We start from the raw sequence: 25,549 nt of genomic DNA, 5'->3' as shown, positions 1-25,549 counted from the left end.
AAGTTGAGAGAAGAGGCGACAGTGTAATAAGAAATGTTCATTGGTTTCATCTCCATCATTGCATGGACATGAAGGACTGTTTACAAGATTTCTGCGGAACAGGTAGAAATTAAGAGAGCTGCACTCCATCCTTAGTCTAGCATGATGGATTTGGCCAATTCTGCTACCACAATAATAGAAAGAGGGAATTTTAATATTGGATTCGTTTAGATGTCCTTTTAGTCTAGATATAGAAGGGTCTCGTTTTATCAATTCGGGTAGGGAGTTCCAAAGGCTGATTACGGAAGGCAAAAAAGATTTCTGATATAAACTGGAGCGACAGGCAATAGGACGGAAGTTATTACAAACACGAGTATTGTGGTCATGTATTCTACTGTTTCGCGGAGGAAGTATATCATGAAGGAATTGAGGGACCAGTCCATGGACCATTTTGTGAAACTGGATTATTTTATGTTGTTCGCGTCTTCGCTGGAGGGGAAGCCAGCCAGTTTCGGTATAAAGTTTTACTCTACTTGTCAGCTTAGTGGCACCAGTAACAATACGTGCTGCTTCCAACTGTATGTCTTCCAAAAGGTCGGATTGAGCCTTTGTAAGACAATCCCAGACAATATCACTATATTCGAGAATAGGTCTTATTAGGGTAAAATATAATGTTTGTAGACAAAAACGGTCTAATGTAAATTTAAATGACCGCAAGATATTTATTTTAGGTGACGTTTTAGTTATTAAATAGTTGATATGGTCTTTCCAATCCCCATTACTCGATAGAAATACACCTAGGTGCTTATGTGTTTTGACTTCAGTAATGATAGTGTTATTCATAGTCAAGGGGGGATGAATGGGATTCGGAATTTTTCTACTTATTAGTAAAGTTTCAGTTTTACCGGGATTGAAGTTGACCAACCACTTCAGTGACCACTCGTGGATCTTATTTAGATCAGTGTTCAAAATTTCTGCGCTTATCCTGGGAGAATCAATAATAACATACAAAGAGGTATCATCAGCAAAAAGCTTGATAATAGAGTTGATATTTTTTACAATGTCATTAATGAAGATTAAGAATAAAAGTGGGCCAAGTATAGAACCTTGTGGAACACCTGCCTTGACTTCTGACCAATCAGATTTTTTACCATTAATTACAACTCTTTGCTTTCGGTTACGAAGATAATCCTCAAACCATAAAAGCAGAGAACCCCGGATTCCAAAACTAGATAGTTTACAGAGAAGACCCTTGTGCCAAACACGATCAAAGGCCTTGCTAATGTCGCAAAAGACCAATCGTATTTCTTTACCTTTATCTAAAGAAGAGTATATGTCATAAATGATTGAAAGAAGCTGGTAGGTCGGTGAGTCGCCGTGTTTAAACCCTGACTGATAGGGTGACAGAAGGGAATTGGTAAATAAGAAATTATATACGTGTTTGAAAACACACCTTTCCATCAATTTACCTACAATGGACAACAAAGAAATTGGTCTATAATTAGTCAAAATAGACTTGCTATCTTTTTTATGTACTGGAGTAACATTCGCAGCTTTCCAGTCACAAGGAAATACACTTGAATTAAGAGATTTATTAAATAGAGAACTTAATGGGATACATAAAACATCTACTGCTTCTTTAAGTAAGCGAGGATTCACAAGGTCTGGACCAATAGCTTTGGAACAGTCAAGAGATAGTATAGCGTCTTTAACGTCAGCAGCTGTTATATTTATAGTGGACAAAATAGCGTTAGTTTCGTTATTAATAGTTGGGAGGTTAGCATTAGTTTCATCAATCTGTGATTGGGAACAGAAAAAGTCATTAAACAAATTAGCTTTCAGAAAGTCATCTGTGACTACAGTGTCATTAATGGTCAGTGGAGGTATACAGAATTTGCCAGAGTTTGGTAATAAAAGATTTACAGTTTTCCACCAATCTTTTGCACTAAGATTCGAGGGTCTTTTTATTTTTCCACATAAGTTATCAATATACTGAATTTTAGCCTTCTTTATAGTATTTACACATTTATTTCGAATCTGGCGGAATGCTAACCAATGAGTGCTGTTCATGGTACGTTTAGCTCTCTTATGAGTGCGTTTCCGTTTGCGAATAAGTCTACGTATATCATTAGACATCCAGGGAGGGTCGTCAGATCTGACTGTTACAGTTTTATTAGGAATACAAGATTTAGCAATGGCTAGTAAAGTACCTATGAAATGTTCTACCACGATTTGAAAACATCTATCCAGAATTTATTTGAACACCTGTTTATACACACCTGAATATATTCTGAACCACAGTTTGCAAGACGGTCTAAATCAACAAAAGTTTTTAATATGATCAGCCATTTCTCATTACTCTTATAGAGTCTTCTAATCCAAGTGAGTTTTAGAGAGTGAATAAAAGCACTAATATTGGTCATTTTCAAGCCACCATTACAATAATTCTGAACAATTACTTCCCTTTTAATCTTATCTGGTTTTCCATTCCACAGAAATTCATATAAAAGTGTGTTAAGTTTCTTAATAAATTTATCATCAGGGTTAGGAAGTGATATAAATAGGTGGTAAATTGAGATATGAGTAGAGATTTGATAATATTAATTTTTCCGATAGGTGTTAATGACCTCCTATTCCAAATCTTAATCAGTGATTTGAGTTTAGTTAGCTTTTTGTCAAAATTAAGTTTAGGGATCTCATGAAGATTTACACTAAATTCTATTCCTAACAATGTAAATTTTTCTTTTCCCCACTGAAGATTTAGGTCAAGTAAATAATAATCCTGACTATACTTTCTACTCCCAATCCATATAACTTGAGTTTTTTCTACATTCATTTTTAAACCTGAAATTTTAGCATATTCTTTAAGTTCACATACTGCTTCCTTTAATGACCTCTCTGTTCCATCCAGTATGAGTGAAGTGTCATCAGCATACTGTGATAATAAAATTGGACAGTTATCAATATTTACACCATTTATATTTTCATTATTTCTTAATTTTGTAGCTAACACTTCTGCACAGAGAATAAATAGATATGGTGCTAATGGGTCCCCCTGTCTACAGCCCCTCTTGATATCAAAAAATGAAGATAAGTTTCCTCCCTGATTTATAGCAGAATGAACATTGTTATGTAACGTTTTAAACCAGTTTATTATACTTTTACCAAAGCCGAAGAGAAGAAGAACTTTTTCAATAAATATCCACGAAACAGAATCAAACGCTTTTTCGAAATCGATCATTAATAACATGCCAGGTATCTCATTTTCTTCAGTAAATTGCATAATATCATATATTAATCGTGTGTTCACACCAATATAACGACCTGAAATAAAACCAGTTTGATCATCACTTATTAATTTATTGAGAACAGTTTTTATCCTATTAGCTATAGATCCAGATGCAATTTTGTATACAATATTCAAAAGTGAAATTGGTCTCCAGTTTTTAATAAAATGTCTTGGTTTATCTGCTTTAGGAATACATGTTATTATTCCTTGTCTCTGTGTTATAGATAATTGTCCTGTTTGATAACCAAAATTGATTGATCTTATTACAAATTCCCCTAATTTTCCCAAAAAACATTTAAAAAATTCTGTTGTGAACCCATCTGATCCAGGACTTTTATTATTCTTCATCGATTTCAAAGTATTTCCTGCCTCTTTAAGTGAATTTTCCCCTTCTAAATTATCAGACTCATTTTCAGATAGTTTTGGTATATTATAATTATTGAGATAATGTTCTAAGTTGACATTCTGAGTATCAATTGTGTTTGAAACATCATATAATTTTTTATAGAAAGAATGCACTTCTTGTAAAATTATTTCCTGTTTAGATATAATGTCGCCATTATGAATTTGTAATTTCGGAATAATTTTCGAGGTGTAATTTCGGTTTTCTAAATTAAAAAAATAACTTGTAGGTTTTTCTCCTTCCTCTGCCCATTTTGCCCTTGATCTTATAATACTTCCCTTGATTTTATGCGATCTTATTTTCTCTAACTCATTTTTTTTCTCATGTAGTTCATCCAAGTTAACACTATCTTGTTCCTCGAGTTCTTTTATTTCTTTTTAGGTCACCTGAGACGAAGTCTCAAGTGACCTATTCTAATCGCCTTTTGTCCGTCGTCGTCCGTCGTCCGTCGTGCGTCGTGCGTCGTGCGTCGTGCGTCGTCCGTCGTATGTCCGTAAACAATTTACATTTTCAACTTCTTCTCCAAAACTGCTGAAGCAATTTCAATGAAATTTTGCACAAACCTTCTAAGGCATAAGGCCAATCAAAATTGTGAATTATATGGTCCCCACCCCCCAGGGAGCTATGGGAGGGGCTAAAAGGGGTAAAATTGACTAAAATTTCAAAAATCTTCTTCTCCACTCACAGATGTGATGGAATTAAATACTCTTCATAGATAGAAAGGTCCTAAGGTCCTTTACAAAAATTGTGAATTATATGACCCTGGGGTCTCAGGTTTCCCCCTGGGGAGGGGGTTAAGTTTACTATAGTTTATATAGGGAAAACACATTTTTGAGTATTATTTGATCATTTGTAATAGGAAATGAGTCAAATATTGTCAGAATTATCCGTATGAGATGGCCATTGAATCCTATTAACCAATTTTCCATAACTGACCCCCAGGGGCCTTAGGGGCGGGGTCAAAAGGGGTCAAATAGGCTATAACTTCAAAAAATCTTCTTCTGAAATCCTGGAAATGGTAGAATCACATACTCTTCGTAGATGGAAAGGTCTTGAGGTCCTTTACAAAAATTGTGAATTATATGACCCTGGGGTCTCAGGTTTCCCCCTGGGGAGGGGGTTAAGTTTACTATAGTTTATATAGGGAAAACACATTTTTGAGTATTATTTGATCATTTGTAATAGGAAATGAGTCAAATATTATCAGAATTATCCGTATGAGATGGCCATTGAATCCTATTAACCAATTTTCCATAACTGACCCCCAGGGGCCTTAGGGGCGGGGTCAAAAGGGGTCAAATAGGCTATAACTTCAAAAATCTTCTTCTGAAATCCTGGAAATGGTAGAATCACATACTCTTCGTAGATGGAAAGGTCTTGAGGTCCTTTACAAAAATTGTGAATTATATGACCCTGGGGTCTCAGGTTTCCCCCTGGGGAGGGGGTTAAGTTTACTATAGTTTTATATAGGGAAAACACATTTTTGAGTATTATTTGATCATTTGTAATAGGAAATGAGTCAAATATTGTCAGAATTATCCGTATGAGATGGCCATTGAATCCTATTAACCAATTTTCCATAACTGACCCCCAGGGGCCTTAGGGGTGGGGTCAAAAGGGGTCAAATAGGCTATAACTACAAAAATCTTCTTCTGAAATCCTGGAAATGGTAGAATCACATACTCTTCATAGATGGAAAGGTCTTGAGGTCCTTTACAAAAATTGTGAATTATATGACCCTGGGGTCTCATGTTTCCCCCTGGGGAGGGGGTCAAGTTTACTAGGGAAAACACATTTATGAGCATTTTTTGCTCAATTTTCATAGGAAATGAGTCGAACTTGTTTAGAATTATTAGCCTGAGATAACATTTTAATATCATATCTATATTGGTCCTGGTCAACCCCCTCGGGCAGAGGGGCGGGGCCAAAAGGGGCAAATAGGCTAAAACTTTAAAAATTTTTCTTCTTAAATACTGGAAATGGTAGAACCAAATACTCTTCTTAGATGGACAGGTCTTAAGGTGTTTTATGAAAATTGTGAATTATATGACCCATCACGTTTTCCCCCTGGGGAGGGGGTCAAGTTTACTATAGTTTATATAGGGAAAACACATTTATGAGCATTTTTTGCTCAATTTTCATAGGAAATGTGTCAAACTTGTTTAGAATTATTAGCCTGAGATAACATTTAAATATTATATCTATATTGGTCCTGGTCAACCCCCTCAGGGCACAGGGGCGGGGCCAAAAGGGGCAAATAGGCTAAAACTTTAAAAATCTTCTTCTTAAATACTGGAAATGATAGAATCAAATACTCATCATAAAAAAGGCAGGTCTTAAGGTGTTTTATGAAAATTGTGAATTATATGACCCTTGGGTCTCAGGTTTCCCCCTGGGGAGGGGGGTAAGTTTACTGTAGTTTATAAAGGGAAAAGACATTTTTGAGCATTATTTAGTCATTATAATAGGAAATTAGTCAATTGTAGTCAGAATTATCCCTATGTGATGACCATTGAATCTTATTACCAAATTTTCTATGACTGATCCCAAGGGGCCTTAGGGGCGGGGCCAAAACGGGTCAAATAGGCTAAAACTTCAAAAATCTTCTTCTGAAATTCTGGAACTGGTAGAATCAAATACTCTGCATAGATTGAAAGGTCTTAAAGTCCTTTACAAAAATTGTGAATTTCATGGCCCTGGGGTCCCATGTTTCCCTCTGGGGAGGGGGTCAAGTTTACTTTAGTTTATATAGGAAAAACACATTTATGAACATTATTTGCCTAATTTCATAGGAAATTAGTCAAACTGGGTTAGAATTATTAGTCTGAGATAGCATTTTAACATCATATCCATATTGGTCCTGGCCGACCCCCAGGGGCCAGAGGGGTGGGGCCAAAAGGGGTCAAAATGGATAACATTTCAAAAATCTTTCTTCTGATTTCACAGATTTGATGGAACCAAATAATCTTCATAGATTAAAAAGTCAAATTTATAAAATCACTGACTGACTTCAAGGGCCTGATGGGCAAATATATAGTGTTTATATGCATGTCTTTGTTTCATTCTGTATCTGAACACAGGTGACCGTTAAGGCCCATGGGCCTCTTGTTTAAGAGAATCTTTTTGAGAGTTCTCTTGTTTTTTCTTATAAGATGAGAATGATATTGTTTTTCCTCTGATTTCCATAAGTAGTGTTTCCAAAAATAGCTGCTCAGATATCGTAAATTGAATTTCCGAATTTGAAATAGTTTCAATGCTATTCAGATTATAAACAGGTAAAGAATACTGTTTCTTAACTTCATCAATACAATCATTTACTGTTTTTGAGTAGTCCAAATCATTAAGAAGTGAATTATTAAATTTCCATGTTCCTTTACCTCTTTTGAATTCATTCAACTTAATTAGTATTTTTGGAAATGAGTGGTCCGATCTATAACTGGGGTCTATACCTGAATAATTAATGCTGGGTAGTAAACTTTCCGAAATAATAAAATAATCTAAACGTGCCTGTTTAATTGGATTCTTTTTTCTCCATGTAAATCTTCTAATGTTTTCATGTTGCTCCCTGAATACATCAATAAGACCAAAATTAGTGAAGAAGTTGCATACATATCATATGGTAATACCGTATTCTTACATGTAGGCCGAATGAAAGGTTTAAATGATAAATGCGTAATCTACAGTAGTGTTGTTTCTCTTGGAGTATGTAAATTATCTTTTTCATCTAAAATTTTCAGCATTTCCTATAGAATTTGGCCGGGAATTGAAATGTGATTCTCGTTAATCGCAACTTGTTACTTAATTGTGTTACCAATAATTAAGAATTGTAACGTGATCCTCGAGAAGGAAATGTAGCGGCCAGACCGGGATTCGAACCCGGGACCTCCGGGATCCGAACACTAGCCGAATGCTCAACCGCTGAGCTACATGTACCTGGTCACCGATGATCGACCCAGTCCAATCCCGCTACACTCCTCCCTCCTTTTCAAAGTCATCACCCCCGAGGAAATGTGAGACCCTTATACTACCACTGCCGTGTACGCCAATATTGTGTAACAGGAGAGAAGGAAATAAACATCATTAAATGGATGTTTTATCAGAAACACATGTTTCTCGTTTTATGATTTGTAACATATATATGCAGGCATGTGAGTGATGATATTTTTGATTAGATTATCATGAAATTGCAAAAAATTGTTTATTTTGGACTATGTTTGAAATAGTTCTCCTTTATTTATAACATGTTTCTGATAAAAGACGATAACTTGCAGTGTAACAAAAACGTCAATATGTAGGCCTACCTATTTCATAATTTAACTGCCGTAATTTATAAAATTATATAGCATAAATCATCCACATAAAAAGCTACGGGAAACTATACAATTAATTATTATACATGGATTCGAAATCTATTTCTATGTTCACACCAATTTTAAAAACGGTCGCTGAAAAACGAATACACAATAAAAAAGAAAAAGAATTCTAAAAGTCACACAGTAAAATATGACGTTTCTTTCGTCCTCATACTACACATGAACATGTAGACCTTTAATTAATTTACAGCTTTAATTTATGTGCTGGCTTTGCTATGATATAGGCTAGTTACAATGTACTGTCATGTTTACTAACTATCACATTAGTGTAAATTGCTATAATGATCGTAATAAAGGCTTTATTTTCCATGTAAAAAAACCTTCATTTGAGTCGACACGCGGGAAACGGTGGCATATCATTTGACGTCGTTTCATGACGTACCGCGTGACGTCACCATTTACGGGAAATGCCGACGGTTCCCGATTACAATGATAAATTACGGTGTTGACGACACTCAGTGGGTTGTGTTCTTTTACTTCAAAAAATCTTTAATTGGTTTTAAACCAGGTAAGAATCTCGCAATAAGCGAAATATTCCGGTTTTGATGTTTATTTCTACTTCCTGTTCGCCTTGTGAAAGACGACGGAAAATTCGGAAACTATTTCTTTAGATTGTCTCTCTGGAAAGAGTTATTTTCTCGAGGGCGAAGCCCAGCCCTCGAGAAAATAACTCTTTCCAGAGAGACAATCTATTATACGCATTCAATCAATAATATTTACAGGTAAAGGCTTACTTAAGGTAGCTCCATACTTTTGGGAAAACCAATGTCATTTTTTTCAAACGGGTCTTATTTTCTTGCATTTTTGCTCTCGAACTTTTTTTTGAGATATTTGAGCTTGATATATACCAAATGTGCAACTTTGCTGGCCGAAAATAGAAAAACTCATAAAATTATTTTTTCTGTAATATTAGGGTGAATCTAGTCTCGATCCTGATGATTTTTGGTCCTAAATTTCTTGCAATAGAACAATATACAAAATTGCTGTATTTTGACAAATGCTAACTAATTTCCGTTATTTCCCAGTACCGTTTCTCTATACGTAATTATCGAATTTTGCCATATTTCAACCCCTAAAAATCAATAGGCTAAAAAGGAAATGAAAACCCATGTCAGTTTCACAATATTTGTGTATGATATGCCCAAGGTAATATATTTTTCAAATATCATATAAAAACATGGGATCCTCGAACAAATTTTCACAATTTCGTAAGCTTGAAGTTTGTAAATCGTAACTCTACCCTTATTTCATCCAGTACTAAGATGGGTCATATTTGACTATTTTTTTAATCATGCCGCAAAAAACACCCCAAATCTATGGCAAGCCGTTTGGGTTTTTACCTATTGAAATGAAGATATCTATATTTAATTAAAGATATCTCTATCTAAAATGACGATATCTCTATTTAATTAAAGATATCTGTAATTTAAATAAAGATATCTCTATTTAATTAAAGATATCTGTAATTCAAATTAAGATATCTCTATTTCAACTGAAAATAGAGATAACCTCTTTTAAATTACAGATATCTCTATTTCAAATTCAGATATCTCTATTTGAATTACAGATATCTTTAATCTTAATTGAGATATCTTTATCTTAAATAGAGATATCTTTAATTATTGTCCAATTAAAGATATCTTTATTTAAAATAGAGGTATCTTTAATTGAATTAGAGATATCTGCAATTACTTTGCAATACAGATATCTCTATTTACTAAAATAGAGATATCTCTATTTGAATTAAAGATATCTGTATTTACACGTGTTTGCTCAGTACGAAGATTAATTTTGAAACACAAAGAAAATAATGATTACTCCCTAATCCTGATAAATGTTAATGAAACGCTTTTAATTGAATTGGATTTTAAGAATCCATATGCATGTATGATAACTGTAGGTCTGTTAAACCGATAAACTTGCTATTTGGAGGGGATTTCTTAAAGCCGCATTATCCGTATCTTTTGGGGTCCGTAAAAAAACCGGCAAAAAATACTGCATAAAAGCTTCAAAAAGTTACGAACTTTCCCCAAATTACAAGTCTATAAAGTTCCGAGATCCAAAGATATAAATGTTTAAAAGTTTGATTATTTTGCTGTTTAATATGCATGTCGCGCCCATTTTGATAGATTGACAATATCCGAATATCACGTGACCGAAAACCTAAACAAAATGGCGTCACTCATACCGTAACACTTCATTTTATCCGTAACATGGAAATTTTGTGTTGAGAAATGAAGTCTGGGTGACTTTATGTTCCTTCTGTTATTCACGACAGTATATATTTTGAATGATATTGCTGTAATCAACACAACTAGAGAAGCCAAATTATGAGGGGCCATTGAAGGGTAATCTTCATGATACACTGTAGTTGATAGTATCGCGATTTCAAAATTCGTATGGGCGTATATTTAGTAATGTTAATCGTAAGTTGTGTTCATCGATGGCACATGAAACAGTTATTATGTGAAATGCTGAGTTAACAAGAGTCATGTTTGTACTTAAGACAAAGACCTGTACAAGCTTCGGCTATATATATAACATCTAACCACAGTAGCTTGACGTTCTGCCAATAATGCATAGGCCTAGCATAAATATGAAAAATGACATGTATATACTATATAAAAACGTGGGCTATTTTTTATAGTATATAGGTTATTTTAGCTATTATATAGGGCTATTTTAACTAGTATACATTGTACATGGTGTCAATACTATAGTTTATGCTATATATTATTAACAGAACGTCGAGCTCCTTTGATGTAAAAGGAGGATCCAGCAGCGAATCGAATAAACTTGTGTAAAAGAAGCAGATCGGTGTGATTTGTACAGTGTTACATGTAAATACGGTCTATGTCACTCAGCTGACGGAGCATGTTTCTTTGGCTCAGACAGTAGGCCTAGTTTTTCACACCAGAGACCAGAGTTCGATATTGCATAGTCTAGAACATTATGCACCCGCATCAATATATGTATATTATAATTATGACAAGGATTTATATTTGAGACATGCATTTACATAAACACGCTCATGGTTACGGTCAATAATTTGGATATTGAAATAGTTTCAAACGCACAATGTCATGATGGCATCCATTCTGTCAAGATGTTGCGGTATAAATCTTAGTAACTTTGGAAGTTAGAATGACAGTATGATTAAAAAATGATTCAACAATGGTATAGTTTCATTAATTGTATGTTTATTTAATATTTTTACATGTTAATCAGAAATTTGTACAACCACATTCACACCACCTACTCTAATTACACCTAAAACCACCACATACAAATTTTAACAAATCACTTTTGATAACATCATTCTATTATTTGCTGAAATTCTTTTTTTTAACATGTTGAAATCTAAACATGTATGTTCTAAAATTCAATGGCAAAGCACATATTAAATAGCATAAAATGGCATTCAATTACCCATGATGGTCAACTCATTCGAACATTTGAATTGTTATACATGTACATCTTAACATGTACTTTCTTACAAAGGGAACGTATTTTCTTCAGTCTTCACAGATTATTTCAGAACATGATTTTGAAAGTGACCATGATTCTTCACCAGAGAGGCCTCCCATAATTGTAAGAGGCAGAGGACAGAAAAGAGGGGGCAGGGGACAAAATAGGGGTAGACGGCAAAGGGGAAAGGGGACTAGAAGGGGAAGGGGAGGAGGTAGAGGACATGGTAGAAGGCCGAACCAGGGAAATGAGGCAGTCTCCTCTCTTGAGCAGAGTCGACAAACTATGGAGGTATATGGAGAGTATAATTATAACAATTGACTTGCAAATATTATTATTGAAATAATTCTAAATATTAAACTCTGCATGCTTCTAAAAGAGTAGAAAACAATGGGTCACAGATACTGTAGTTTTGTTGGTACATAATGTCAAAATGTATAACATGCATGTCAAGCATACAATTACAGGAGGGTAACTCAATCCTGACAAGATAATAATGTGAAGACCTAAACATTGAAGTCATTATGCAGATTTTGATTATCAATCATTTCCAGAATCTTAATAAGCATATATAGTCTGCATCAATAAATATGTTCTTTTATAAATGTGTTATCTAAGCATACACTGATAGATGCAAAATATTGGTGTAAATAATTCTTTAGTCGGTTATAATCAGACTAACAATTATATATAATACCACAGGCCAAGGTAGATTCCCTTGATGAGACCCAAATGAGAGGTCTTCTGAAGAAATTGGTGAACAAATGCCCTAGCTTGGCCTTTGATCTTTTTGAAGATAAGGATGGAGGTGATGGTGGGGGATACCATCCGGAAGGAGGGACCTCCCCTGACTGGTGCAGTTGTGGAAACTGCAGGCAAATGCCCACCCTAGTTGAGAGGGTTTGTTGCAACCACCAGCCCCAAAACTGCATTACGGTACCATACTGCCCGTAAATATCATAGAAGCATTTTCATTGAAATGAGTGTCAATGATACAAATTTAAATATATATCCTACTTTTTTTATCTAATTTATCCAAAGAGGAAATAACAGTAATTGTTTGAAATAATTTGGTTAGTAAAATTTTCCAAATAATTCAGCTAGTAAATGGACTATTTCCATTCAAAAAGTATGCTTATAACTTCACATTGTATAACTATGAAAAACGATTGCTGTATAAGTATTTAAAAAATCCAAAACAAAACTACATCTTTCATTTTATAGTACTTTGATGTCCTGGTAATGGATGATGCTGTACTGGCCCTGGCAAGGCTGTATCGGGAAGATGTGTTTGCCCTACCTGGTGATGTTGATTTAAACAGGGCAAACAGACACACAGCTTATCGTCAGTATGTGCTATGGCAGTTTGGGCGTTTGGGGGCAGGGATCAGAAAAGTTGTCCCAAGCTGTGCAGTATGGAAAATAAGGGATAAATTTCCAAACGCATTTGGCCTGAGTATACTGGCTTCAAGCCCTCAAGACTTGCATGAAGCAATTTATTCCTTGTAATGATCACTCTCTCGCCAAAATAACATTAAAGTCATTTTGTGTCTATTGAAGCCAATTTATTTGTTTTCTCCATCTTGCATCTGAATTTATAAATACAAATTAAAAATTTCAACCAACTGCAAGCTTCATACACTATATGTCACAACAAACAATTACCAGTGAAAAGGCTTATCTGATCTTTTATCTTGCAATATTTGATATTTCTGACTTACTTTTACTATTGGTAAACAGAACAACAAGAAACTAACAAATTTAAACCACCACACTCATGATTTGGAATGTTATGGACAGAGAGAAGTGCTCAAAAATAGGTACAAAGATAGCTTATGTACATGGCTAATGTGAATAAAAATCCAAGGAGCTAAAATGTCTTTTCATTTTATGACATTGGAGATAGACTGTGACTTTTTACCCTGTCTGTCAACATCTTACTGTCACCATAGAGACTGATACAATATCTATTTAACTTTATAATAATTACATATAAACCAAATTATTTTAACAAGCTAAGGTCATTTAAGTATGTGTCTTGTATTGAAGATGGAAGAAAGCTGGAGTACTCAGAATAAAGAACAAGGGCCCAATGGGCCCGAATCGCTCACCTGCAATCTGGTAATCATACATGGTTCATACTTAACAAATAAAGTAAATAAGAATTTATATCATCCCTAAGCACATTAGAGGCCTCTTTGCCTCTTGGTTATTAAAAAGAAGACGTTTAAAGATTTCAGCCTATTTGACCCCTGTGACCTTGAATGAAAGTCAAGGTCATTCATTTGAACAAGCTTGGTAGTCCTTCATCCCAGCATGTTACATGCCAAATATCGGGTCTCTAGGCATCTTGGTTATGAAGCAGAAGTCTTAACAAGATATTTAAGCCTATTTGACCCTTGTGACCTTGAATGAAGGTCAAGGTCATTCATTTGAACAAACTTGGTAGCCTTTCATCCCAGCATGTCACAGGCCCAATTTAAGGTCTCTAGGCCTCTTGGTTATTTAGAAGAAGTCTGTTAAAGATTTTCACCTATTTGACCCCTGTGACCTTGAATGAAGGTCAAGGTCATTCATTTGAACAAACTTTCGGGCAGGTGAGCTAATAAAAACCACTAACTATGGCCAGTACCTGGCAATTGCCTAATGTGGGATTCAAGATTCTAACTCAAAACTCGGAGGTAGAGAGATAGTGGTGATGAGTCGGAATACATAACCACATCTATTAGCTCTTTGTGTTAAGGTTATTGATGAGATGTAAATATGCAAAAAAATGTTGAGTTATCTAGAAAACAGACATCTGTCATAAATGTACAACTTTCATACAAGCACACATATATCCTCCCAACAACAACCTTTACCCTTAATAGCTGCTTCTTGATTTTATTGTACCAATTAAAAACCTGCTTCGTCATACTAGTTATACAACAATTTAATAAAAGATAAGTTGGAGGAGTGCTGAAGGCTTTCATGGATTTCCAGACATCTACAAAAAAACTATGACCATTTTACCAGTGCCTCCCTTATTGAACATCTAAATGAAAAATACTATAAGTATCAGCTATTACTAAATGGAATTTCAACATAATGTGTAAAGATAGCTTTGACCAAAAAGAAATAATAATCATATGTTTTAAAATATTAAATACAAAATGAAACATGGTTTTTTTTTACACATACTACTTAACAATATCAATCTTAATTGAAACATGTATGGAGATGGTAATTTAATTTTTGCTCTCATACTTCACAGGGAATATGTGAATGTTTATTTGTTGCACTAAACAGAGCTTTAGTCATCTTTAGTCATTTCTCTCTACTCTTGATTTTTTTTCTTTCTCCAATTGTTCAGTTGGTGGGGGTGAAATAGGTGCAATCGTTTTAGAAAGCCGTCGAGGATCTAAGGCTGGTAGTTCCACTTCCCTATGCATTCCGAGACGGTCTTCAAGCCTGTTTCGCACGATCTGCTCAAGAATAACATCTATATGTTTATATGTCTTGGCCACCTTCTCGGGATACACCGTCCACCGTTTACTTTTTTTGTTGAACGTCCTATGCATTCTAAATGTAAAATATAACGCATGATAAGTTAACTGGTAACAGAGCACAAATAGGGAGAGGCAAGACCTATATGATATTAATGTTTTATTAAAGAAATCATGATTTTAAGCAAAGATGTAGACTATGTATAAAAGTCTTTTTGCCGAGGCGACTAATGGAATATTTTTTATCTTTAAATTATGTGTTGTCTAACTTGTCTTGGTACAACGTATTACCATATCATTAATATCCATTATCTATGTTCTTCATTATAATCATATAGTATGAAACTTACCTGACTGTACCATCCGGCCTTTTCTTCACATCTCTGTTTAGATTACTGTTGTAATCTAGGGCTGCCAGGATGTTCCTTGCCCTGTACACAGGTGGGCTGTATGCAAAGCGTTTGGAGGCATACATCAATATAAGCTGATGAAAGTTCTCCAGTTCTGCTGTTGTTCTGTAATTTAAAAAGAGAGTAACAAATATATATTGTTTATATGACTATTGCCGGTGTAACGTTGAAAATGGACCTCCGTTGAAAATTGACCTCGGGTCAGTTTTCAACGTTGAAAACAGGCCCCGAATGCCGTTGAAAATTGAACAAGCCGTTGAAAACTGACAGTGTCTAGGGTCAATTCTCAACGGCAGGTCTGTTGAAAAATGACCGTTGAAAAATGACCTTGGCAAACTATCAACGGATGGTCTTTTGAAAAGAAAAGTATCAGTTATGTTGTGTTCTGCGTATGGTTGTGTTGTGTTGTTTTGTGGTTGTGCGTTTGTGTGTTGTTGTTGTTGTGTGATGTTGTGTTGTTATGCTGTGTGTTGTTGTGTGTTGTGTTGTGATGTGTGGTTGTGTAATGCTATTGTGTTGTGTGTTATTGGTGTGTTGTTGTGTTATGTGTTGTTGTGTGATGTTTTGTTGTTATGTTGTGTTGTGTTGTCAGGCGTGTTATGTTGTTGTGGTGTTGTGTGTTGTTGTTAGGTGGTATTGTGTTGTTGCGTGTTTGTGTGATGTGTTCTTTTGTTATGTTGTGTTATGTTGTGTTGTGTGATGTTGTGTTGTTGTTGGATGTTGTTGTATTGTGGTTGTGTTGTGTGTTGTGGTGTGGTTGTGTTGTGTGTTGTTGTGTTGTCTTGTGTTGTGTGTTGTTTGATGTTGTGTTTAGTGTGAAGCGTTGTTGTGTTGTGTGATGTTGTGTTATTTTGATGTGTTTTGTTGTGTTGTGTGATGTGTGGTGTTGGTGTGTGGTGTTGTGTTGTTGTGTAAAAACGAGTTCTTATGGGGTCACTTTTCAACGGGGTCTATTTTCAACGGGTCGGTGTAAAAAGTGCGCTTAAAGTTCAGTTTTCAACGGTTTTCGGGGTCATTTTTCAACGTTGAAAAATGACCCGAGGTCAGTTTTCAACGGGGGTCCATTCTCAACGTTACACCGGCCATTATGCGAAATTGTCAATATCATAACTTTGGACTTTTGTTTGCTGCAGTCTAATTTAGTTATTTTTGTTTTTAATAACCAACCTACATTGTACAGTTTGTACACAGGCTTTTGATTATATAAACTACATAAAGACTGTTTAACTATAGAATCAGAAGCCTGTAGTCAGTACCTAGCAACTCCCCCATATGGGACTCAAATATATAACCACTCAGCCATTACAGCTCCTTTCAAAAGTCTAATGTAATGACCAAGGTATACATGTAATTCATTTGAATTTTGAACAAAAGGAAAGATCATTTATGCATGTCTATAATTTGTAGCTATAGCTTAACAATTTCATAATTGTAAATAAATAAAGATTGGTACAGCACACTGACCTTGCATTTAGATAGTAAGGCACTTTATTCAGGAACCGTTTGTCCAGAACAATTTTCCGTAAGACATGGTGTGCCTTGCTGCCTTTTTCGAGCCATTTCTCATCGGTAGCCTCTGTTGTCAGAGGCCCATGGGAACATTCAGCAGGACAGTTGTCCGAATACTGCATGAGCCACGAATGTTCATCCACAACATGGTGAAGAACACCTGACCATAATCCCTAAAAAAACATACAATTATCGATACATTACTATCTAATGCAAACTGTATGATATATAAATAAGGCTCAACCAACAAGATACGGTACTTACTATATAGTAATGTAAAATATAAGAAATGTCCTGTTTACAGCATTTATCAGTATCATGCATTTGTATTATGATAATGGCGTATCACTATAATCGAGCACTAAATTAAAGGGACATTAAAATGAGGCTAATTCTGTTACATAATCACGAGGCCAAATATGACACAATTAAATTATTGTTCTACATTCCTTATGAAAGATATAACTAGAAATATTGACAAAGTCCACGACATTGATAAGTATTTTGATTGATACTGTTGAAATTCCGAATCGTTGATAAATACGATAAAGCAGGTATAACATGTACATAATTATGTATGCTGTACCCCTACCTGAGCCAAAGTCACGTACGTAAACAAATGCAATACATAACCACTGAGGAGTTGGTGAAATTATGTTTAGACAAGCACATTCACCTAATAACGTAAACACACTACTGTAAGAGCGATTTGAGTAATTTTAGACTAAAAATTCTTAACTACACTGGCAAGGACCAGGGTTCGGCATACAAGACGTCCGACCACATTGTGTAATGGCGGACAGCAAGGGAGTTTGAACATTCCACATACATTTCACTAGTGGGCTTATAACAGTAAAACAAACTATTAAATTTAAAGTCCATTAGAACTGGTTTGTTTCCTATACTGAATTGTCCCTTTAATCAAGTGTTGATTTTGTATAAATTTGTGATTTTCAAGTACAGTTTATACATGTAGTTTGATTTGTATACATACAATGAAATCTTCATAAGTATTTGCTGTTTGAGCAACATGCCAGAAATGGTTGGAAATGTCCTGACTCCACTTTTGCAGCAACTGACATTCCTTATCCTGACCAGCCTATAAACAAATGATGGCATCAACTTCATTCATTCAAGTTCATATCTCTAGAAATGTTACAGGAAATGTTTGTGAATATTAATTACAGGTCTTTTCCAACACTTTTTAGTCCCGTAAAAATGTTCAGAAGGAAATTAAATTACATTATCTTATTTCATTTTCATAGTGTTTTAATGCCAAGGAAATATTTGAATTTGAGAAACAATTAATTGACATTAAACATGAAAATTGAATGAAAAATACTCACAGTAATGATTTTCTTTCCAAGGTTCTTGGCTGTGTGCCATATGTCATGGGAGTGCTTTATCTCTGGATAATCCTTCTCTGAATTTTAATTAGATATTTGAATACAGATCAATATGAAATGTTACATGATAGAAATGCAAAGATATCAAGTAAAAGTACAAAACAGCTAGTTCTACAATGGACCAATTTACCAAGTGACAAGTCACAAGTTCCAGTTTTAGAGCCCATATAAGCTTTAATTGTTTTATTACCATTAATTGATGTCATATGTAACAAGAGATCCCAGAGGGATCTTGGCGCCCACCAAGGAATGATCTATGTCTGACAATGGAAAGAGGGATCTTTTCCCTGCTTTTCAAACTTTTTCAAACACACTATATATAAAATTTGAGACAGATCACTATAGTACTTTCTAAGAAATAGCGATAACAAACTTTAAGTATCAAAATCCAAGATGGCCGCCTGTCGGCCATCTTGTCGACCGATCGGTTCCAAAATGCAATATGCACAACTAGGGTCCTAGGGGAACCTGTATATGAAATTTGAGAAAGATCCCTTCTGCACTTTTTGAGAAATAGCGGTAACAAACTTCAACTATCAAAATCCAAGATGGCCGCCTGTCGGCCATCTTGTTGACCGATCGGTCCCAAAATGCAATATGCACAACTAGGGCCCTAGGGGAACCTATATATGAAATTTGAGAAAGATCCCTTCAGTACTTTCTGAGAAATAGCGGTAACAAGAATTGTTAACGGACGGACGGATGGACGGACGGACGACGGACCACGGACGAAAGGCGATTTGAATAGCCCACCATCTGATGATGGTGGGCTGAAAATATACTATGAAAAATAAGAGTAATGGTGTTGAAAAAAATAAGAGATATTTAGTTTATATTACTTACTCATAAATGCACCGATCTGGGAATGGGCATCAGTGACAACCTCCTTCACACTCATTCCGTCTCTGCTCAGTTCTCTCATCACTTTTTGGAATCCAGCTTTTTCCATCAAGCAGCTTTTCTTTTCGGTTTCCCTCTTATCAACAGTAACTAAGCTAAGAATTTTCTTCGAATCATTCTCCATAACAGTATATGAACAGAATTTTGCATTATATCCAGGACTGTCCATTCTTCCATCACCTGTAGAACAAACATCATATTCTGACTTACATGTAGGCACGAGATATGTAACATTTTGATAAATTTGAGTTATGTAAATTTTAGAGTGATACACATGGGAACTTGAATTTAGATAAAACTACAAGGAGGCCTGTACAATAAATCCCTTTCCAAATGTACACAATGTACATGTATGTTATTTTCACAGTTCAGAATAATTAACATATTACCAAGAATGACAAGATCCTTCCCTCTAAACTCTTCAAAAACAGACTGCTGATGATCTGTCCAAGCCTGGTCAATAGTTGGCACAATGTAGCATCTTTGAAGTCTACTGTAAACAGCTGAGCTCACAAAATGTAATCTCAAAAACTGAGCAAACAATGCCACTTTTCCATAATTGTTTCCAGAGGTGAACAGTGCGCTAGACATCATGATATCTCCTGTATGCAGACCTCTTCTCAAAACTGGTTGTGAACACCACTGATACACAAGGTGATCTTCTTCACACACCTGAAATAACATAGTAAAAAAATGAGTGAATGAATAAAACATAATAGTTAAAAATCACAGTAATAATTTTATACATGATACACTTTTACCTTCTGAACAAAAGAAAAGTTAGATTAACAGTTAGGAAGATTTCAGTGAGAGGTAAAGTGAAATATTTGTAAATTAATGAGATTCAAAGATCAAAATAGAAATATGTAATCAGACTTTAATCTTGAAAGCTTCTTTGAATATTTTTGGAACTGTAAATGAGTTGTGGTGTAAATTATAAAAGAGAATTGTTGTTTATTGAATAAGTGTCTTCATAAAGTCTTATAGTAAAATTAATATGAAAGTCTAAATATGTTACCATGTCTGAATAAAAGAATGCCCATGTATGTTATGGTACAATGTATATATTTAATTGACATACCCATTTAAGATATATAGCTGATCCAACAAAACTGTGTTTAATACTTGGTACTCTCCCACATCCTTTAACTTGACAAGTATATTTAAGATTGCTAGCCAGTTGAAGGAGAGGATTTAGGTAAATGAGACAGGCTTCATCCTTTGCAACAAAGTGTGCATGCTCAGGGTCATACACCCTCCTAACACCAGTCCCACTCTCTTTGCCTTTGAATTCTTCTCTGCCGAGGTCCTCTTCAGTGTTGTCCTCACAATATCCCATCTCGATATCCCCAAAGGACACATCATCTACTTCTTGAAAATTCATTGGCCTTCATTTCAAATGGAAAATATAATGATGCACAATTAAGTAATGATACAAATACATGTACTGTATAAATGCATATGAAATATTAAATTGACAATAATCAAGATTTATAATAGTGATATTATCCAAATACATGTATATCATTTTGGTGAGGTCAATAATGGTTTTATTATATGGATGTTTGTTTTGCTCACTCCTGATTGGTTGAAAGTATACTTTCCTACCATGATACACTTTGCTCTTAGAAATGATTCAACAGGACTATTCATTATCAGGGAGTGTAACTACTTAATATCAGGAAGAGGTCAGATGCATGTGTATGTCTATACCTGGTTGAAGGATTTACATCATAAATAGTAAATACCATATAATAAAACATATGTCAACATGTTTTCAGGTGGATATGGTGATTTATCAACCTTCAAAAATTATATACACTCATCATCGAGTAATATCACTTTCTCAAGTTAATCAAATACTGTATCCACCTACAAACAGGTCTATATTTGTTAATAAAATGTTTAACGGTACCTAAGAAAAATATTAACTGAGGACAATGAATTTTTTCTAGGTTAATATTTTTTTTTTGAAAATCCAAGGTAAATATTTGAAAACAACTTTTATTGCTCAAAATATTAATAAATAAACATGTATAATAAGTCATGTGTTGATTGAAATTGAGATATAAAAGCATGCAGCTCCATTCAAGATACCTTAACTGATTTTAAATTATTACTACTTCCTTCTTCGATGAAATAATCCACTTCGATTCTATATGTATTTACAGATCAAGGTTTACATTCTCTTACACTTAGTACTGCATATAATAATCAAGAGATCTAAGGCTCTTAACGGTCATTTCAAAAGAATTAAATACGTTTTTCAATATGCTAACTATAGCCTCCATCTTCAGGTTGAATTTTGGTAGGATCAAAAAATAACTTCTTTTCTACATACACATTTCAATAAGATTCATATAAATTTTCAGTATCTGTAACTCTAGTACAATTTTTAAACAGGTTTTTCAAGATGGCGGCTGTGGCAGCCATCTTGGATTTCAGATCAACCCGAAAAATAATAACACTTGGTAGGGATCATTTCAAGTAAGTTTCAGCAGGAGCTTAAAACAAGAAATTAAAGTGTGATAGGTTGGATGACTCATGGCGGACAACGGATGAAGCATGATGGGAATTAGCTATAGGTCATTCGGACCAATCGGGTCAGATGACCTAAAAAGCAGATCTTGCGTGAATACATACCCAAGTGTAATGTCAAAACTTGGCTCAAAGTCTATATCATCTCCGCATTCACTTTCCATATCTTGAAGACATTCTCCTTCCGACACTGTTATCGTCAGACTGAAGTTTGAAATACAATTGTAAACATATATTAGATATCTTAACATATGTTAGTCTATATATCTAATCTACAAAATCATTATAATCATTTTATTGCAATCATCTGATGACAATTTTTAAATCTTATATACTGTTGATATTTGAATACATGTATGTAAAGGACTGTATGTAGATGTGAACAATGGGTGCATCTATATGATATGCGCCAATATGGCATTACAAGGCCATCATGTTACTCATTGCTAGTGCATAAATTATAAGAATGTTACATCAATAGCTTTAATAAGGGGTAGTCGTGGCAGTGCAGTTGAGGTATTTCAACAATTAACTACTAGTCCGCCACCTATAGGTAGTGTTTGAAACCCATGTGGGGCAGTTGCCAGTTGTTAGATTGGTGGTCTTTCTCTGAGTACTCTGGCTTTGCTGAAATTTACATGTCCTTTTTTATAATAATGACCCTGGCTGTTAAATACTCTAACAGATAAATTATAAGCAAAAAACCTCCAGTCTAAGAGTTACACATGTATAGCAAGTGTAGAAAAACTTCTAATAATATCTAAATGGACATGCATGGTCTGTTTGTTAATTGTTTAAAATGAATTGAGATATGCATAAAACAATAAACAAATTTGATCTTACATTTTGATAAAATCACATTTTGACATGATTAATTCTTAGTTTCATAAAAATTTATAAATCATTAAAATTAATATTCATTAAAAAAAGTTACACAAAATATAACATACTCAAAAGGATCAATAAAACTTGATGACGCCCCCTGCTGCTCCAGTTCAGGCAATCTGTAAAAGATGTAGAAGTATTTTTAAACATTTGTCAATTATTATATGATAATGAATATAACTTATATAAATAATAATACATCTATGGAAGATTCAGTTTCTTACAGATTAACAATCATCTATCATAACAGAAAACAAATGCACTGTCAGTTTAACAAGTGAGAGTAACATTATGATTATGTAGCTAGAACTCACAACCCTGGAATTACTGCATGTCTCCCACTCTAAAATTAAATTGAGAAACTGAGCTAAAGAGAGCACAAGCACAAAAGTGAAAGACATTGATATCATTATTGCAATGTGCCTCTAATGCACTATATGTTTTTAGTATAAAGGGCATACAAAATGGTCTAATTTTTAGCAATTTTAATACAAGTACCTTGCTTCTGTGGTACACTGAGTTGTTATTTCCTCTGGGACCCCTGACAATTCTGACTCACTCAGTTCTATAGCCTGAATTCCTGACAGCTCAGATTCACTGTGGAAAACAAATAAATTTAAATAACAAATCAACACTATATTTCTTACATATAGGGTGAAATAAAATATACTTCATTCCAATTTTGAAACATTCACACATGCATACATGTAGTTTCAATAATTAGTGTTCAAAATAATACCTGGGTAGTGTTGAAGCTGTAAGTTTATTATTTCTTTATGAGAGATTCCAACTTGGCAAGAAACTGGGGCTACAAATGTACCTCAATATAGGGGTTTAGAAATCCTAAGACAATGTGGGTAAAGTTCAATTTAACGTTGAGTAGTCCCACCTTCCAATGATAATGACATGACAAACTTTGTCAAACTATGACGTCACAATCAGTGGAAGGTGGAACTAATCATTTTGAATCTCGAAACTACTGTTTAATAATGAGTTCTTATTTATATTTCGCACAGTTAAAAGTGTACCACAAATGTACAGCTTATTAATTTCTTACCTTGAATTATCTGGTTTAGGCATTTTGAATGGAGCTGAAAGTCTTTGACTTGGAGTTGAAGTGATTTTCTTCGTAAAATCCTGGTGGCTGCAGTATATGTATACAAAACATCTTAAGAATAGATCTACTATACTACGTGTAGTATAGACTAGGCCTAGTTACTGTTTCAGATAGGGGCCTATTTGTATAATACTTCTAACATGACAACACACATCATTCGTAAAATTAATAAAATACACTCATAGAGTAGTACTGTATAGTTACATATATAAATGTAACACTGCAATCACATGTTACATGTTGAGTTACAGTGCGTTACTACGTAAAAATTACTATGTAACGTTATGTATGAACTGCACATTACAGTTTACATCCCTGTCGTCGGATCGTGTGTATTTAAAAACTTAAACATACAGGATATATCGATCCATTGATTATTGTAGAATACATTTATTCACAACAACCTTTCAGACAAACTGAGATTTTTTTATTATTATTATTAAAGATGCTCCACCGCCGACAGAGCATAAATGATATTCATCATTTGAACAATAATTGGTGTTTAATCGTGTATATATATGTCTAATTAACACAAAAAATAATATAAAATAATTTATTTCGCCTTTGGTGCATGCGCAATCAGTACTTCATTCCATATAGGATATAGTGACACGGAATTTTTTCGGGATGCAATTAATTATTTTTCATATTTTTAACTTGAAGTCTTGAAGTAAAATTAAAAGCTCAAACATTTCAATGGTGGTAATGGTGTAAAGTAAGTAACTTTTTTTAACTGAAGAAAAATACTAAATCGTCTGCTACTGTTTTTGATAGTGAAAAAATACAATTTGTCAGCGGTGGAGCATCTTTAAAGTATATGTTTTAACATATAGAAAATAACCCCTTTCGGTGCCCCACTCACCTATCTAGAAGTAGCTTTGCCACGTCCCGATGGTTTGTAAGGCCATATTCGGCTTTCACAGCCTCCCATCTCTCCAACATGTCTCCGATTGAAATTCTTGACCGCCCTCGACATTTATCCCGTTCTGCCTTCTTTCTTTTCTTTGCAGATTCGGTACTTGTTTTAGGACGGCCCAACTTTCGTTTGAGCGCGCCCTCCATCTTTGTGTACATTAAGTTCCGGTCATGCGCATATTGATCTCATTAGCGACTTTGGAGGCGGTGCTTTCGACTTTATAGCGGACCGCGCATAAGTAAATTTGAAACTTTTAGAAATTTGTATCTTTTTAACCCTGAACTTTCTGAGCGTTTAATTTGGGTAAAGTTCATAACTTTTTGAGTTATTTGTGATATAATTTCCATTTCTTTGCTTTACGGACCCCGAAAGATACGGATAATGCGGCTTTAAACAGAAAAAAAGTTTGAAGTAAAGATATCTGTATTTGAAGTAAAGATATCTTTATTTAAATGCAGATATCTCTATTTACAATGAAATGCAGATATCTCTAATTGAAATAAAGATATCTTTAATTGAATTGGAGATATCTGTATTTGAATTAGAGATATCTCTTTTTCGTGTTTAATTAGAGATATCTGTAATTCAAATAGAGATATCTGTAATTCAAATAGAGATATCTCTAATTCAATTAGAGATATCTCTAATTCAATTAAAGATATATCTAATTCAAATACAGATATTTCTAATAGTTGTAGAAATACATATATCTTTATTTTGAATACAGATATCTTTATTTCAATAGGTAAAAACCCATACGGCTTGCCATACAAATCAGTTCATATGTGTTTTTTTATATTATATCTGGTTTATCTCTGTTTGTGTGATTTTCTCCAAATTTCGTGTTTTAATTAAATATGGTTGAGGCTCT

The 25,549-nt window shown here is 34.4% G+C and overlaps 1 protein-coding gene and 1 long non-coding RNA gene across 2 annotated transcripts; one reads left to right on the top strand and one right to left on the bottom strand.

Annotated features, from left to right (window-relative positions):
* The first annotated feature begins 10,702 nt into the window (after nt 1-10,702).
* LOC138325291 (uncharacterized) lies at nt 10,703-13,058 on the top strand. The gene is made up of 3 exons (XR_011208763.1): nt 10,703-11,803; nt 12,215-12,462; nt 12,737-13,058. It is a non-coding gene; the product is annotated as an uncharacterized lncRNA (long non-coding RNA).
* A 1,756-nt stretch (nt 13,059-14,814) lies between these two features.
* Nucleotides 14,815-25,059, bottom strand: LOC138326392 (uncharacterized). The gene is made up of 13 exons (XM_069272502.1): nt 24,625-25,059; nt 23,703-23,789; nt 23,144-23,242; nt 22,711-22,764; nt 21,866-21,964; nt 20,304-20,610; nt 19,612-19,894; nt 19,166-19,402; nt 18,263-18,339; nt 17,911-18,015; nt 16,872-17,089; nt 15,348-15,512; nt 14,815-15,073 (listed from the first exon to the last, which is right to left on the bottom strand). Exons 1-13 carry the CDS (start codon nt 24,834-24,836, stop codon nt 14,815-14,817), a joined length of 2,202 nt encoding a protein of 733 aa, XP_069128603.1. The 5' UTR covers nt 24,837-25,059.
* Nucleotides 25,060-25,549: the final 490 nt, after the last annotated feature.

This window comes from Argopecten irradians, chromosome 6 (genome assembly GCF_041381155.1).
Source record: "Argopecten irradians isolate NY chromosome 6, Ai_NY, whole genome shotgun sequence".
Lineage (NCBI taxonomy): Eukaryota > Metazoa > Mollusca > Bivalvia > Pectinida > Pectinidae > Argopecten > Argopecten irradians.
This window is presented reverse-complemented; position numbering and strand designations above follow the sequence as displayed.